Raw genomic sequence first — 18610 nt, 5'->3', positions numbered from 1 at the left:
GGACTGCATGTAAAGATCGTGCAGTTTGTCTCTTTTAGCTCGGCTGTTTTGAGTAGTGAGTGTCTGTTGTCTGTGTTTTGGACATCTACATGCACTCAAGTATGTAGTTGTTGTCTTTGTTTCCCATGGTGGCTTCTTTTGTTCTGTCTACAGACCTCACAATATCCATCACCTTGAAATAGAAATGTAGAGAGTCAGAGTATTTAATGAATAAAAAAATGTAATAAAATCAGCCTTTAGATTGTCATTATGTCTCATTACAGGTTTAGTACACTTTCCTAAAAGCATGGCTCACACTGAGAATGGACAGTTCATTTCATTCACCTGTCTGCCTTTTTTGTTAAATCATCATCGCCACTATTTTATTTTTGGTTTATGCCCTCGTGCCTTTCACTGATAGTCCTTAGTCACAGTTACATTTGATTTAATTTCCATCCACTGCTCTTACGTTGATGTCTCTATATCCTAATGTGTCTGTTTCATTGCATCCTTTCTCCCTCTGTGTGACCTGCCACTTGTCTTTGCATTCTCCTCAGCCAAATATAAGTATAATGGATATGTCAGATCACGTAAGTGTGTTTCTCTGTCCTTCTCCATTCTGCTCCAGCTCTGTGTGTAGACTGTAGACCCCTCATGTAACATAATTAGTACTGATGCTTTGCTTTAGTATTTTCTTTGCTGTCCCTCATTCCTTTAGAATATACTGATGTTGTCTTGTGTTTAATATAGAAACGTAATGTGAAAGTCAACTCCCTGTTTAACCAGAGTTAAATTCAATGTCTAACTTACTTTAACTTAGACAGACTGTTTTTTATAATTTATCATTAAATCATTTCAACATATATATATAGACAGGAAATTAAAGCAGTTCCTGGTATTTTTATAATTTGTGTTTGATAATACCATGCAGTTCCATGAAATATTCTTTTTGTATTGTGCTGCATGTAGCAGCAGATGGCGCTACAACACCAGGGAACAGTGGAAGTCAAAAAGAGGCTGGCGTTCGATTCAAAGCTGATTGCAATTTAGGTAATTCTTTGGTAAATAATTGTTAAATGCATTCCTTTTACCTTACTGGTTAAGAATAAATTTTAGTTTTGAAATGTTATTTGTCACCTCTAACATTTTATATGTATATTTTTATGTAATGTTTTTGTTCTTATGAAACATTTAGACATTTGTTTTTGTTTCCTCTTTGAAATAGTGGCTGCCTCTTCAGCAAAAAAAAAAAAGGAATTGCAGTAATCATTATATCAGTTTCATTTTTAACTGTAACAACTCAACAATGCATGGCCTATAAAGCTATTTCATGCAGTTGCAATGCAGATGAAGAACAAAGCTTGTTCGTGCAGCAAACACTGTAAAGACAAAGCCAGCTTAGCTCACATACAAAAGTAAACATTTTTAGTTGTTATTCCTCTGCCTCATCATCCAGTTTACATTGGGTCATGGTGATCTGATAAGGCTTGCATGCAGGACAGTACCGTCATGTGATTAGCATTTCAGGAAGGGACAGTTGCCGTCTGGGTTGTTCAGGATGCACAGTGGACCTGCCAGGGTGGGTGAGTGCTCTCTAACGTTGCACGTGTTTGACAAGGGCCAGATGAATCCAGGAGCTATCGGTGGCGCCCCGTAAATCAAGGAGGCAGCTGACGGCTGGGATAAACGTCTGTTTATCGCCCGGGGCCACCCAAGCATGGTCTCTCCTCCAAACAACCAACCAACCACCCTTCTACCAAAGGGAGGAAAAGGGCTCCGCCTCTCTCAGTCAACTTTACAAGCAGATATTTTACTCATCTCCCTCTGTTGTCTTCCTGCAGTGTGCCATGACCCCTTCAGTACATACAAACATACGGGTTGACTCTGCAGTCTGTCGGATCGTGTGTGTGTGTGTGTGTGTGTGTTTGGTGGGATAGCTTGGTGAACATCAGGTGTTTGTGTGCGTATTTATTCTCATATTAGACACAGAGGGTTGTCACTGGACATACTTTGATTACTGTCAAAGCAAAAAAATTCAACGTGTAAATTTTCTGTTTAAAAAATACAATGACTCCATTTTTGGTCTGGAATTTAACCATATTTCTAAACATAATCCAAAATGTGTCTGATAAATGTTTCATGGTTAAAGTATTCTTGAATTAGTAATATTATCAATTATTACTTATAGTCGTATATTTGTTGAAATAGGAGTACTGTGCCGCACGTTATGCTTGAAATGACACGTCTGATTGGATTTGACTGGCTTTAGCCAAGCCGTGTCTCTGCTTTGTTCTACCAGAAAGTGAAGCACAACTGAGAAATAAAACTGAGAGGCTTCTAATTAATTCATGTTTGTCACTAATGCAAAGTAAATGTCACTGTGAACATTTCAGTTAGAGCGTGTGCCAAGTAGATAAGAGATGTTAAATAAAAATGAAGGTTCAACACCAGTTTTTAGAAAAAATAATAAAGAGTTCCTGCTGTTATGGCAGGAATTTTTGGCTTTCAGAAATTAGTCAGAACTGAAATAAGAAAAAGTGCAAGCATGTGTTTGATTCATATACAATTTATTAAATAATTATTACATATTTATTTCAAGTTAGTGAACCTCTTTCTTATTTACCAACATATATTTGCTTGTTATTATTCTAATTTAATTTAAAATGATAAATTATGTTTTATGGAAATAATTTCTCCTGAAATCTGATTAAAAAAAACAAAAAACAAATATGGGAAAAATGAACAGTAGTTAATTTCAGTTTAACACTATATTTGAATTACTAACTAATTTATTAGCATAGATACAGGCTTTCTCACACTTTGTATTCTCCATTGTTTGACAGTAATGGATGAAGTTAGACCATCTTTTCAAAACCGATCAGTTAAAACCACCGACTGCACCTCCATCTCCATCACCTCAAATGCATTCCTTCCCAACACCCTGCACCCCAACCAGGAGCCCCTGGTCAACCCGGGCACAATCAACATCCCCCTTGTTAATAACCGTAAAGGAAGCCTCCTCCCCATGGGGCCAGGGCCTGGGGCTGACCCCTCGCAACTGCGCCTCAGTATCTCAGGCCCAGGAGATGTGGCGGCCAGATCCCTGGCTGAGAGCCGGCTGAACCGGGCCCGCAGTCTGCCGGTGAAATACCGCTACCACCCCAGTAATGCCATGCTGCTCAGTCACAGTAGGCACTGTAGGTTGCCCCCTTAGCGGGATGCATCAGCCAGTAACCTCGCCTGTCCCGTCCCTTCATTTTGTCTTGTTTGCTGCATGATGGTTGACTCTGCCGGAGCTGCTGCTGTTGTTGCCCCTGCTGCTTTGCACGGATTTGCCTGCTAGTGCAGTGGCTGCTACTGTTAGGGTGACTTCACAACTGAGGAGTGCTTGAAGCTGTGAATCAAAGGAGCTGCTTATCAGTTTAGATTTTCAGAAATGCTGCAGAAACTGTGTGCTTGTGAGAAACTGTGAAGAGAGGAAATAGAAACCTAAGTTAATCATATATTGTAAAAGCTTTTATTACCCAGTGGATGGAAAGTATTTAATTTTATTGTGGGTATTAGAGAGAAGTGTTATGTTTGTACTGTTAACAAATTAAGTTTAAAACAGGAGGAGTGTGTCAAACAATATGGCAAGGAATGCATATTTCTGATGTGGTATTTTCAAAGTACATTAGAGAGAGAATTATTTGTAAAGTGGAAAGTGCTTGTGATATTAGCTATTCCGACTGCCCAATTGCATAAAGGAAATGTCAGAGAATGACATTTTATCAGAAGGCAAAGTCATATTTCTTATCTTTTATTAGCAGAATTAGGTGACAGCCCAGAATGGGCACTCAGACAATAATGAAATTCCGCATGCTTGGAATAGTCACGGCTTGCAGCGTGCACATTGATTTGCACTAATATCATGCTGTGTTATTGATTTCTAACCAAAGGACTAATACAGGTTTGAAGTGACGGTACATTTGGCATTTGCGCTGAGAGAGTTCAGAGTGGATGAGAGTATGTGGGTGCCTGTCTGAACGCTCTGGAAACTCACAGACAGTGGTGAAGATCAGACTACTGTTAGCTTGACTGAAATCTTCAGACAGTTGGGCCTGGCCTCACTCCGGCTGCTCTTTGTTGTCCTCTCTGTCTGAGTGGGACTTAAGCAAAGTTTGAAAAATAGTGTTTTTTTTAATGTTTCTCAACACAAAAAAGTATAGCTGACAGAAAACTGAACTTAAATCTGATCAAAATAATCTCTGTTGTGGTTTATAGCTCAGCATCCGACAAACACCTAACACCAAGGAGTCAAACACAAAAATGGAATATTTAATCTGAAATAAATCATTTATTTTTCAGTTAAACTTTAAAAACTAGACCTGACCTTCGTCTACTGGAGGGTGATGTGCATTTACTAGGTGCTTTCGATATTCATAGTCCACTAATTCATACCCTGTTAGCGTGCCCTGTCCTTCATGATGTGTGTTGAGTGCAAAATGATCTCTTGGCATGGAGGTAGACCTGTAGAAGAGCCATTGCTTTAGTACGAACTGGAATGATGGGGTGGGGTTCAGGTAGTTTTATTTAAAAAAAACTACCCTCTCAAGATCCATCTGCATAACCTTTATTTATCTCATTGTCATTGCTTTTGCCCGTGCCCCACTGACAATGATAGTCTGCACCATCTCATGGCAATTAATGGTGTAGGTAAGCATGGTCACTCTGATGCAGACTGCTAGAGGTCCACCCACCTGCACAATTTATTGGGATTACTGATTAGATGCAGTAGTGTGTTACTGACAGCCCTGTAAAAGTGCACCTTATACAGAGCCAAAATACGGGGGTTTTGGGATGTGAGCCTTCCGTGACATTTTCAGGTCATATATTGGTTTTTCTCCGTGGTTTTCTCCTGCCTTTCTCAGATTTACCATTGTCCGTTACTAATGCTTTCTCAATATTTTCTCAATTTGACACTGAATTATTAATTTTCCTTTTCTTCTGTTCATTTTTTTTTTTTTGCAATGATTGATTGATTGTTGGCTATTTTTTTCATGTCAGGTCCAGCACACTTTCCCAATCATCTGTCTCTATTCTGACATTCTGTGCATGTGTTTGCAGTCGAAGACGAGCATCCATCAACTCTCTCGCCCAAAAAAAAGCAGCGCAACGGAGGGATGCGAAACTCACCCAACTGCTCGCCCAAGATGATGAGGTAAGAGATGCTGATTTTATTCTCTTTCCATCGCTCAAATGGGGAGTGAGAGAAAGTCAGATACGGGGAGAGAGGGAGGGAGGAAGGGATGGAGGGATGTGTGTGAGAGGTACTTCAGAGGCAGATGCTGCTGATGGTGAGATGGTGGGAGTTTGGATGGATGGGAGGGGGCAAATTAAGGGTGGCAGAAGAAGGAGGTAAGAAACTACGTGAGAGAAAGAGAGAGGAGAAGTGCCCTGTTAGGCGCTGACTGTTTAGGATGGCATGCTGTCAGCTGTTAATGACAGAGCTGAAATAATATTTCTGTCATGAAAAGCGGCTGTGAGGAGCCGTTTGAAAACTCCTCTGGCTTTAAAGTCCCAGCTGTCACCTCCTCCGGTCTGGTCCACATGTATTCCTTAAACAATGCTGGCACTAATGACACCAGCAACCAATCAGAGGGACCTGCATGGTTACTTTGCCCTCAGGCTACTCCTCTATTGTGGGAACCCCTGTGAGTACTGTTTCTGGTACTTAAGGCCATATGCGAGATGTATCATCACAATCAAATATGAATTCAAATATTGCCTTCCTTTTATCCTGTCCCATGGAATTAAATTGCTGTTAATTGATTTTGAAGGATAAAAGGGGTAGGTTTTTGTGCTCTGGCGACGAGGCGGGGTTAGCAACACGACAGCGTTGAAAATACAGGGAGGCCGAGCTGTGCGCACTGGGACAGCAGGATAAAGGCATGGTGGTAGAGATCTAACAGGACAGGAACACTCACAGCTACACTGCCTGTCTCTTAATGGGAGCGAGTGTTATGGTCATCATCTTTATGACTTTACAGTAGGAAAATCTAAAGAGAGAGCTGTGCGGTTTTTGTCACACACACACACACACACACACACACACACACACACACACACTTGTCCCTGTTAGTATTTACGCAGTCTAGCTGCACTGCAGTAGAAAGTCCTGTATCTCCAAATCTTTTTTTCTATGTGGATTTTATTGTATGTACAGAATGTTTAATTTCTGCAAATAAATGTAATATGCAAATGCATTTTAATTTCTATCATTTCACTTTTTGATTTCTGTTTTCACAAAGTTATTATTTTTATTGTGCTGTTGTGTGTTTTCCTTACATTCTAGTGGAGTTCTTTGTATGTTGGTCCTGCTAGTTTCCCTTAGGCAGCATTCCTCCTACTGCACTCGCATGCCTATGTGATTTTGTCCAGCACTTGTCGGCCTCCCCCTCGGTTCTCCACAAAACAAGCACTTAATAAGCCTTCACACTTGCCAAACCATTAGCCCAACACAGAGTCATACCCTTCAGTCTGGTTTGTAACAGAGCATCATTTTAGATGCCCTTGCTCAGAGGGAGAAAAACGGCTACAAAAACAACTAGACATTGGCATATTTCCAGCTAACTGCTTGTTTAAAAGGCTGTTTAGTTTGCCCAACTTAAAGCACAAAACCTTTTCTTCTCTTCCTTTTTTGCTTAGGAGATGGTCCCCGTTTGCCATGTAATATATGCATCTCTACTTTGATCTCGCAGTGATAATAATTCTTGTGAGTTATTTACTCAGTTTTGAAAACGCTTCAAAGCGGTGTCAAAGTTTTCTCTGCTTTAGGGGTGCTTCTGTATTCTGCTGGCTCTTGGGTACTGGGATGACAGGTCCTCTGTTATAGGTGTAGATTTTTTTTTTCCAAGTCTTCGCCCTCAGCAAAACATCAAATTACCCATCACAGTCCACAGCCCCCCCTCCACAGCTGCCCCAGCCAACATATAAACACCATATATATTAAACAGTTGTGCTTTACAAGGTGTATTTTATGCACAATGAAAAGTGATTGTTTGAGGTAGCCTTAGGGATGCTTTATTCTACAAGCAAGGAGGGGGAAAACACAGTAGAGAGCTGGCAAGAGAGTGAGCGTACGTATCAAGTATGATTTTTACAGGACTTGCAGCCCAAAGGCCTTTGTAAATAAATAATGATCAACAGATTGGCTGTGGGCTTTTGAAAAGCATGCCTTTGTCAGTTTGCATGATGGGGAAAATTTTCAAAGCAAGAGGCTGCCTTCGTTGTCTGGCAGAGAGGGATTAGGGGAGCACGCCCATCCCCAGTTTGTGACTGCAGAGTGATACGCTGGAATAACTCAACTCTGTTTGAAATATATACTGAGGGAAGGAGGGAGAAAGCGAGGGGGTGAGACACTGGAGTGAGACATGCTGTAAGGGAAATATTTGTCCTATATAAAAGTGCATCTGATAAAATACTGTATCTCACCCAGGGAAAATATTTGCTTTGCAATCTGATGCACTGTAAATTTATTTACTTTAGAAATTTAATGGGGAAATTCTATTAAAGGATATACTTCACAAATAATTCATTAAATTTGAAAATAAATATTTTTGTGATTTGTTTACAAATTTATAAATGTATATTTTTGTAAACACTAAGGATGACATTTAATCTCAGTTTGCATCCTAGCTGACCTATCCTTAGCATGGCCGTGTTATTAATTTCCGACTCTCCAACCCGACGTGTCACTGTGCTAACGAGCTGCATTGCCACCATGGCATTAACACCATTTCCACAAACCTTTTTGACGGGTCATGACTGACGACATGCATCCAATCGCAGGAGATGTCATCCGCAGCTGATATCCCTTGGGCGTGGCACTGTGGCACAGACGTCATGTCTGCTCTCCCTGAGCCTTGTGGTAGGTTCAACCCGAGGCAGGGAGAAGGCAGAGGGAGGAGGAGGTGTGTGGAGCCTGTGACAGGCTGCCAGTCACACCGCTGACAGCTCTGTGAAAGATAGCTGTCTTGGCAGAGAGAGGTGGAGCGGCAGCCCGCCTGCATGCGCCAGTCAGCCCCTGTGTGGAGGCGAGCAGAGCTGAGCAGATTGAAGTGATGGGGGCTCCGTGGAGTTGATTGGCGCGACACGCAGCTCTGGATGAAAGATTCAGGCTGAGTGTAAAAACACTAAATGCTGTCAGTGTTATTATCACCTGCACTAACTGATAGAGGGAAGAGGGGGGAAGAGAGGTAGAGAGAGAGTGTGGCTAATTGACAGTTTGTTTTTTTTTTAACTTTTACTTTTCCTGCCTTGGCATGCAACCCAAATGCAGGCTGAAGGAAGAGACGACATCAAAGCCTTGTCAGTGAATGACAGTGTTGATAGAGGATAGAGAGAGTGATACTGAGAGAGATGTATGTCAAATTCTTGAGATGTTTTCTCCCATATTACTCAAATGTCTGTCTCTCCGCAGTTCTCTGTTTTTGGAGTTGGTATAGTGCTGCTTCAACCAAGGATTTTATTATTTGGGTTGAATTGTAAATAAATTACATTTGCATTGCTGCTGAGTAAACAATCCTTACTGAGGAACAGTGCTAAATTTTTGCAGTTTAACTTGACTCAGTGTTATGGGTGAAATTTTCTAGATTTCCTTTAGAGGATCTGTGAGAACACGTAGAATAAGTGCACGAACAAGAGAGGCAGTATAACAGGACTGACAGGAGCCCTTTCATGGTCAGTGTTACACCGGATAAAACTCAGCAGCCCACTGCAGTGGATTAGTCTGTTTGGTTGTGACATGCTGTTGAAACATTAATGTCCATCAGGCAAAATGTGATTGGGCAAATTCCTGAAATATTTAAAGTGTGAGCCTGTTGGAGCGTTTACTATTTGCGCCACATGGCGTCAGGACTGGAACTGGAAGAGAGGGTAAAAGCTGATAATTGGCCTTGTGTTGTCATGCCATTCAGTCAGGAGCACTCAAGTCTTGCTTTTCTCCTCTGCACTACTACAAGCACCAGGTCTTTCAGTTTTCTGATATCTTGATATCAAGGACAAGTAGGAATGGTGGAATGATATGGTATTTATGGGTTGCAGTTAAAAAGACGTTTAATAAGTTGTATGGATACACAGCCTGTATTTAAAAAAAAAAAAACCACTTCATCCACAAGGCTGCAGTCATTTTACAAAACGGTCAAACATACATGTATCATTCTGTTTTCTCAGTCGACACGACCCCCTTCTAATTCCCGGAAATGAACAAATCGAGAACATGGACATGAACGTGAAGAGGTATGATTCGACAGGGATGTTTCACTGGTGCCCATCAAAGGACATCGAAAAAGTCATCCTGGTGAGTGGGGGCAGAGATTTGTGACTGCAATCTTCTAAAATATAATACAATATAACACTATAAAAAAAGAGTAAGTTAAAGAGAGTATGCTCAGGAGCAAAGATTTCCCCTCAATATTGTAGCGACACAATCACATACTAATATGTATTGAAATTTCTCTCAATGCCTCTCTGTTGTTTCAAGGTGAGTTTATTGTTTTTTTTAATATATCCTCCAAGGATCTGTGAACAGCATTTCAGCTCTTCACGCATGGGTTTGCTCAGATGTTTTAACGCAGTTTGTAAGCATTTAGGTCAGTGCGTAATTTCTTTGGGCAGGGTTAACACTGTCCAAATTAAATGTACAACAGAAGGCACAGTCACCTATATAGTTCACACTTTTGCTCTTGAAAAACTTAACTTGGACTTTAATTGTTCCTTAGTTCATGGAAGGCTGAAGAAAATTCCTGTGCGAGTTGGGTCACCAAAACATGATACATAGATAATTGTCAGAAATATTTAAACCACCAGATTAGGTAACCAGCTGAAAGTATGAGACAGTTTGCAGCAGCTGTCCCTTGATGCTCTTAGTTTTACCTTATCTGTCCAATAAACAAAGACGCACTTTTAGTTTCAAACCAGCTGGTATCATAGTAGCGTTTAGTTTACTTTACGTACACCCAAAGTTGCAATAAAATGCACATCAAGCTGGCGTGCCGGGCGACAGATCTTGAAAGCAGAGAATCGCATTGTTCTTTTTTGACATGAACTTCATACAATAGAGGAGCTTTGTTTATACTTCTCTGATTTATGACAGGGTGCTGTTCATACATACTGTATGTGCCTAAAATCTTACAAACTGCATTTCATTTCTCAGCCTGATTGAATCAACTGCCCTTTGAAAAAGAAACGTTTTGTTTTTGTTCTGTAAAACTCCTGTTTCTGATTATCCAATAAACTGCTTATAAACAGAGTAGTAGTTAACCAAACTTTTTAATGTAAATGTCACAGCCTGTCAGTGGAATGTTTTAATAATGCACTAAATATCGTGTGTTTTAGCTGAATAATTGGTTAACTATTTAACATGGGTTTATAACAGTTTATAACGCACTTTCGAAGACTGTTAAAATTAGAATTTGTTAACTCATGCACATTACCCAGTTTTCTGTTAGCAGCATTGATTAATATTCTGTAAACCTGTGTCTGTCTCTGTGTCTCTTCCTCTCTTCTCTGTCTGCACTCCTTCTCATACCTTTCTCTTTGCTCTTCTCGCCCTCCCCTGTGCTCCTCTGTTCCCTGCAGACCCGCAGTGAAGCCTCCATGACAGTGCTGAGCGGCCATGTAGTGGTCTGTATATTTGGGGATGTCACGTCCGCTTTAGTGGGGCTGCGAAACTTGGTGATGCCTTTAAGAGCCAGCAACTTCCATTACCACGAGTTAAAGCCTATAGTTTTTGTGGGCTCGCTGGATTACCTGCGGAGAGAGTGGGAAACTTTACACAACTTCCCCAAGGTCTCCATCTTACCCGTGAGTGCACCAGTTCACTGCCATAGGAGACAAATCTAAAGCACAATCTCTGCTCAACTAACAAGGCGTTGACATTTTGAGTTACATGCACATTGAAATCCTGAGAGGGATTGTCAGTTTGATTTGATCACACGTTACTCAATTGAATGATCACTCCATGAGAGCTCAGACAACCCCCTTCATCCACAGCAGTGACACATCCTGCATATCCAAAATGGAGTTTATGTGTGTTGCAGCTGCAGTGCCCATCACAGATGGCGTGGCTTGCTCCCTTAGAGCTTGTTAGGCCTGGCTTGACTGATGATCAGAGGAGAATCCCAAACACAGCCCTCAGCACAGGCTAGCCTTTAGATTAGTCCATGTCTCTGATTCTCCAGTGCCCAGTTAGATCAGTGGAATGTCATCGCCTCAAAACAAGAATACTTGTTAACTAATTTCCCAAAGCTCCACTCTGCTCACTTCTTAAATTTGTTTTTCTCTCCCCAATGTCTGTCTGTTCTCTGCGTTTTGCCTTCTCCCTTTCTGTCTTGCTCTTTCTCTCTGTTCTCCTCACCCTGAAGGGTACACCATTAAGTCGGGCAGATTTAAGGGCTGTCAACATCAACCTCTGCGACATGTGTGTAATACTGTCAGCCAATCAGAACAATATCGAAGATGCCTCACTGCAGGATAAAGAATGCATCTTGGCATCACTCAACATCAAATCTATGCAGTTTGATGACAGCATCGGGGTCTTACAGGCTAATTCCCAAGGTAAGGCTCGTCCTATTAGACTCCATGTGCACTGCTGCCCAAAGGGGACAGGTTGTGGCAGGGAGGGAAGACAGGAGCCCAAGATGGGAAAAAAGGAGAGAGGGGATGTGGGTGGGGTCACAGGAGGAAAGAATGTAGTTTGAGTATGCTAAGTGCTCTTAATTGAAGTACTCTGCAAGTTTGTTGTAAATGGCATCTATAAACTGACTTTACTGTAAATCCTGAAGATGTGTGCACATGTTCCATCAAGTCTTTGAAGAGTGTTTACTCCACATAATTTTCTGATGATTTCAGTCTTCTCCCTGGTAATTACATGCTGCTAAACCTCCTTGATAATACTTTTTAATGATGTAATCAACATGACTGTGTCATTTGATGTTGTTGCCCCTGATCTGGTGTCTGGCAGATCGTCTGGAACAGATTGTTGATGTTTGCAGACAAACACACGAACCTGGCATCCCATCAGGCCTCATCATCATTAAGCAGCTAGTACAAATCACCAGGCAGGCCAATTCAGCTGCTCCTCATTAGTCACAACAAAACAGCGACACATGCACGCACACACCTCCATGTTTGAATGCCTGTGCATATGCATTTGCGCACATAACACACAAACAGACATTCATGCCAACACAATCTATCCACGCACATCCACAAACAGGTAATCCTCAGTTTATGATTAGCTTGAAAGGCATGACATGCCTTGAGCTCAGGACTATTTAGTGCCACCACAGTGACTGTTGTAAATACAAATCAAAGTTGAAGGTCCAAGAGGCCATTACTTTTTAGTGCAGAGCACTTCCACATGTTTTAGGAGAATGCCAATGCTGTTATTTCTCCAGCCTTGAGTGAATGATGTGCTGTCGATAGCAGTTCCACCGAGGAACAATAAGCAGGGGTAAATCTGAGAGCATGCCGCTCTGGGGAGCTGTATTCACTGAAAGCCACCTCAGTATGAAGCCCACTAGCCTATATCCTCTCCCAAGGTCGATGGATGGAGCCTATTGTCATCAATAATTGGGTCTTACATCAACCAACCATTTCAGTGATAAATACTTCACTTTAGAAAACACACATACACTCCACAGTGACATGCAATCATGCATACACAAGGAAACACATGCACATATCCAAACACTGCTATTGTATCATAGGTATTGCTTTGGGGATTCCTTCCTCCCTGAATGCTCCCATTCAGAAGCTGTCTGTGGAATTTAAAACAAGAAGGTGCAAATGAATAAATAAACATGTGCCTTCCTGGGGGAGAGCTTCTCAAGGCTGCTGTAGCATGTAGTCAACCACAGAGCATAGCTGTGCCCGGGGGGCTACAGGGATAAGGGGGTATGTAACCCAGATCTCACTTGTCTACTGTACATTGTAGCTGAACAGACGAGGTTACAGCCTCACAGTAGCAACAGCCAGAAGAGGAGACGTGTGATCAGGCTGCTTTTCAACTCTGCCTTGTCTATTTCGGGCAGTAAATAATGAGTTAGTCTATAAAATGTTACAGTATATAAAGATTATGAAATACCATTAGAAAAACAGAAATAAGTGGTGATGATGATTCAATCAGCATAATTGTTATCATTTTTTGCCCAAGGACTTCATGTTTAATTGAATGAAGACACACAAGAGTATTTTATTTTGCGTGTTTCACGCTAGACTTTATTTCCTGCATGAACTCACTTGAAGAAGATGATGATGATGACAGGGAGACAAACACATTTTAGCTCTCCTGGTTTTGCAGTACTCTGGTTCTGTCTTAGAAAGACATACAGCTCTCTGTTTGGAGCTCACTAGCTCACTTTGCAACTTTTGAGCTGTTTGTAACCTAAGAGGTTTTGAAAGCAGCTCAGCAGCAGGCCTCATGTATCCCTGCTCTCACCAACAATCACTTTCTGCTGTACACACCACGCAGAACGGAAGCCGTTCTCCTACAGATCCGTGCTGCCTCTGTGTTCACTATGATACAATAAGAGCAATATCCAAACACTGGCTGTCACTCTCCAGTGGAGTATACCTCATCCTTTATGGACATCGACAAAATGATGTTTTCACTGTCTGAGCTTGTGCTCCCTGGTTGACTCAAAGTGTCAAACCTCTGCTATTTCCAAGTTCAATAATTGGTATAACAAGAGTTATGATTATCCATGCTTCAGTTCAGTGTGTGCTTCCTGCTGTGTACTAAACCATTTGGTGTCTTTTCTATTGCAAAGGGCTGGAAGATCTCTTTTGTAATGTAAGCAGCTCATTGAGTTTCCCGACAGGAAAGACACAGACACACACACACACACACACACACACACACACACACACACACACACACACACACAGACACACATACATGGATACACACAGAGAATTTGCAACCCTTTTAAAAACTTTGTGACCTGAATATATTCCCAACATTATGTTTCCTTGGTGGTGGCACTATAAGCTAGCATTTTGCTGTAGTCAGCACTAAATGATGGATGTCAAAACACAGTTGATGCATTATGCATATAGCATTACAGATTTAAGGTGTTTACTTGTCACTTTGAGGAAATGCAAAAATGTGAAGTCATGTGAATTCATAGTCCTGTCACTTGCACTTGTGTTTCATGGTCCTGAGCTACGCCATTTCCGATAAAAGGTTTTCAGGATCCACTTCACCAATTTTATCGTAACAAAATGAAGAACATATAAAATTTATGTCCGCCCGTTGATGGAGGGATGTGAATGCTAAATATGTCTTAGCTGACCCCTAAAAGCACAGTATCCATATTGCAGTTTTTAGGCAGGCGCCTTGTTCACTTAGCCTCCTCCTCCTTTTCTTTTTTTCTGTCAATCCACACATTTGAATGACACAGAAAGCGCACATCAACAGCTTCATGCTGACTGAGCTGACATGCACTATGTATAATGGTGTTGATACAGAGTTCCAGGTTATGTCCTTATGCTTATGATACTTCTGTGGAAAAGCACAATTGCATGAGATGCACATTTTTGCTTGGACAGTATTTTTCTTCACACAGAAAATAATGCAGTCAACAAAAAAAAACAAACAAAAAAAAAACAGGAACCAACTACATAAAAAAAACAGTAAGAGTTAATGCTGGGGTCTGACTTTTTGATTTCTGTTTTGCCATAAAACCATTTTATGCTGTGTATCATTTCCGAGTAACTGCATGTCAAATCTGAAGTAGGCTAAAAACCAGACTACAATAACTTCTGCCTCTCACAGAGAAACGGCCAACTAGCGGATAGCTAAAACAGGGGCACTATATCAGTTTAAAGCTAGCTCATGAGGTAGCCATGGCTAGCTTTAGCTTAAAAGTGACCACTCTTGATTTTTCCCCAGGTGTCGTCTTGAAAAATATCAGTATTGATGAAATTTAGTTACCTCTTCAGTAAGTGATTCTACATTACAAGAGAAGCCAAATATAATCACGATGGAGAAGAAAAATCTCACATGGTTTTATCCCTAAAAAATACAATATTTGTTATGTGTTAAATATGTGTTAAATTGTAAATTATTTGACTAAATTGATTTCAACATAAATATTAATAGTATAGGAACAGGCAGGAACACAGATAGAGATACAGAGATACAGCCAAAGTCACATGCATGTTGAAATGATTTTTTGGGTAAAATAATGAGCCTAAAACATCATGAAAGGAAGACATTATAACCCTTCTATCTGAAAATTTTAAACCCTTTTATCTCAACTTCACTGTAGTTAGTGCTGTCTGCCTTTGTAGTGCAGAGTAGATCTCTTACTGACACCTAACTGTGTCTATTCATCTGTATTTCCTGTGGTGTTCAGGTTTCACGCCTCCTGGAATGGACAGGTCATCTCCAGACAGCAGTCCAGTACATGGCTTTGTGCGTCAGGCTTCCGTCACCACCGGATCCAACATCCCCATCATCACAGAACTAGGTAAAGCTGTTTCCACCCACCTCAAATGCAAATGCTGCATGCCATACCCAATGACCTCAGATCAACTCATTATTCATTTGCAGACATAGACACATAGAGCTGATAATCCAAGACTTAAACATCATGCTGCTACCAAAAATTTCAACTCATTCAAGGTCAAATGGACTTAAGGAATGCGTGGTGTGGAATTTTTGTTCACGTTCATGGTGTCGGTAGCTTTGCCCAACTCAAGTTCATATTCGTATGTGAATTATTGGATCTGGCTAGTTTTTGTCAAGTGGTGATAAGGTTAGCTGCAAGGACTAGAACACCTCTTTGCTCTGAAGACAATGTGGACTACTGTCACTTGAAGATGTCAGACAGGCATTTTTAGGACTATAGACATCTCATGCTATTTGTCCACTAATGCACAAGAGAAACCCAGCCTGATGGAGAGGGTGAGAGAGGGAGAAAAGGAAAGAGAGTGAAAAGGTTGTGGAAAAAAAACTGCCTTGGTTGCAAAATGGGTCCATTTATTAATAACAATGGCAGTGGCTGTATTCCCACTGGTGGTGGGGACTCATGAAACTTTCAGATCTCTGAGGGGCCTTCTAAAGCACCAGAGACCGGCTACTCTGTCTCCCCTGACCCAATTAGGGAGCAATGGAGCATGAGACCAGCTAAGAAAAGGCCAGAAAGAGAAAGGAGCTACCTAATGTTACTTGTAACCAGGCCAGCCATTACCTGCAGAGGGGCTCTCCTATTAGACCACCGACTGCATACGTAATCATCGAAACTAGATGCTTTCCATATTGGAGTCACCGGTTTCTGGCCTGGACTCAAACACTAGAAGCTCCAGTGTTGCGCCTCTGCATGCTCTTAGTTAACGAATTTCACAGCTACAGCAACACTAGATGTGATAACATTGTCCTGTAGGAGAGGAAGGAGTAAGACCATACAGAGAGAGAGAGTGGCTGCATGTCTCGCTGGAACCATATTCTGTAATTACATTGTCATATGTTCAGTTTACAGTGCCAGGAGCAGATTAAAGTCAAGATGAAACATAAAAACACGCCTCATCTGAGTTGCATGATCGATTTTGTTTGCGTGGCGTGCAAAGTAGGTGTGTTTATGGATAAGACCTTGTTTATCCCTTTCACTGTCTTACCATGAAATAATTTATTGTTGTGGTAGAGGTATAGCACAGTGACAGCTCTGGCTTTGTGTCTGCTGTGCACTCTAATCCAGGGCGCTTTACTTTTAGATACTGGACAACCATGAATGTCTTGGAGTAATTCCGGAGTTGACACGAGTAGTCTGAGACAGCGAAATGCCTTTATTGCAGTCTTTGAAACTGTTTAAATAACGACACAATTTCTCCCCCTCTCTGCACTGTCTCATCACCATTAGCTAAACCTGGCAAACTACTGCCATTGGTTTCACTCAGTCAGGAAAAAAAAAGTGGAACCAACATACAAATGATAACAGAGCTGGGTAAGCTGAGCCTTTGTCCTCTGCTGCCGTTCGTTCCCTCGCTCCACCGCTCTGCTCCTCATCAGCTTGTCTTGATTTATCTGGCTGCAGTCAAGGCCCTCGCTGCTCCCATGGCTTCACTTTGAACACATTTTTATTCTTCGTTCTGGTTGAAATTGACTGTCTTGTTTTGGCCCCTTTTTAATGATTTTTTTTTCTTTTTGGGATATTTTTTTTCCCCCAGTTGCGTTTGCAGAGCATCACTCGGCCTTTGATCATGCTCAGTCTGTCCTTGTGGCTGTTTTCATAGCACCCCCCTCCCCACCCCCCCCCCACCCTATCTCCCACCCCTCACCACCCTTTCCCTCCTCCTCCAAAAACACACACACACGCAGACATCCACCCCCACACCCCCTCCAATTCACTCTTTTGGCCCAGGCCCGTTTGCATCAGCCCCTTGTCTCTTTGACTGACATTTCTGTTCCACAGCACACAGGAAGCCTGGGAAGAAATCAGATTTCAAAAACAAAAAACTTAAGATCAAACAATCTTTTCAGCTGTTTATTTATTTTTTAAATTCATTTTCAAGTTTCGTTTTTTCTCCCCCAGACCATATCTCTGAAGCTCAGATATCGGTGGAGTTCAACAAAAACTTGCCTGATGTTCTTTTTTTTTAAGTAACACTGGTTCATAGACCCTTCAGTGCTCGCTGCTGCTAGAAATACAGTCAGGAAAAAGACACGCACTGTAGGGAGCATCTGACTTTTTTATTCTACCAATTATGCCACACATGAAAGACAAAAAATATTCTTTTCGTTTCATTTTTGAGTTTGTGCCATTTAGTTCATTTAGTAGACCTGATTCAACAGTAATCATAAGATAGAAACGTGTATTGTTACCTGGCTTTAATTTGACTTTCAGGGTACAGGTAAATATTTGAGATGATGTGAAAGACAAGCATGACTTTATAAGTGCATGGTTTTTTCATGTGAGATAGTAGCCATTGTTGAAGTCTCACTTTTTACCATATTTACTGAATACATTAAAAAAAATACCTATATGGTGTTTTTTCAGATAAATTATCCACATTTTATTCTTTGCTTGAGCTACACAATCCACAGAAGGGCCACTGTCTTCTGACTGAGAATTTGTCTCTTTACATTATAGGTAATATAAATGCAGTTTTGTATTGCAGTAATTTAAACAGATCAAGATACAGAGGCTACTGAGGTACTAATGTAGAACAGATGCATGATGGATTCAAGATTGGAGACTTCTACAATGGTTATCACTGTGTGTGGATAATACAATGAAATATTCTCTCCTTAAATTGTGGTTTGTCTAAATGTATGAAATGCACCCTGCATGTAAGTGGATTTAATATTCAAAATACTGTAAACAGTCTTTTTTCACCTCCCAAACAATTATTCAGTACATGGACAGAAAAACAATAAATTACAGATTACATATTTAGTTTATGTTTAAGCTGACCAAGAGGTATTTCAGTCAACTGTATTTTAGGGTCAGTCAAAATCATGTCAATTGTTTGGATAAGAAATGAAGTTCTTGCAAAGTGTAAAAGCAAAATATAATGTGCATCTAATGTTACATTATATTGCAAGCTCAAACTCTGGAGCAATACCTATATACCTGAGACTCTT

The 18610-nt window shown here is 41.0% G+C and overlaps 1 protein-coding gene across 15 annotated transcripts in view; it reads left to right on the top strand.

Moving 5' to 3' along the window:
• kcnma1a (potassium large conductance calcium-activated channel, subfamily M, alpha member 1a) overlaps positions 1 to 18610 on the top strand; it is a 134349-nt gene that overhangs the window by 103488 nt on the left and 12251 nt on the right. For 8 of the 15 annotated variants that reach the window (XM_071480457.1, XM_071480452.1, XM_071480463.1 and 5 more), the window contains 5 exons: positions 5086 to 5179; positions 9193 to 9319; positions 10600 to 10824; positions 11385 to 11577; positions 15384 to 15497. In XM_071480457.1, the coding sequence (XP_071336558.1) occupies positions 5086 to 5179; positions 9193 to 9319; positions 10600 to 10824; positions 11385 to 11577; positions 15384 to 15497 (753 nt within the window). Of the gene's footprint in view, positions 1 to 536; positions 570 to 948; positions 1030 to 5085; positions 5180 to 9192; positions 9320 to 10599; positions 10825 to 11384; positions 11578 to 15383; positions 15498 to 16886; positions 16971 to 18610 lie in introns of all 15 variants that reach the window. The other 7 variants (XM_071480462.1, XM_071480465.1, XM_071480464.1 and 4 more) reach the window with 3 other exon arrangements.

The sequence above is a fragment of the Trachinotus anak genome, unplaced genomic scaffold (assembly GCF_046630095.1).
Source record: "Trachinotus anak isolate AG129_WGS33_773 ecotype Australia unplaced genomic scaffold, CSIRO_AGI_Tana_v1 ptg000007l, whole genome shotgun sequence".
Taxonomy (NCBI): Eukaryota; Metazoa; Chordata; class Actinopteri; order Carangiformes; family Carangidae; genus Trachinotus; species Trachinotus anak.
The sequence above is the reverse complement of the archived record's forward strand: the minus strand, read 5'-3'. Positions and strand labels throughout refer to the sequence as shown.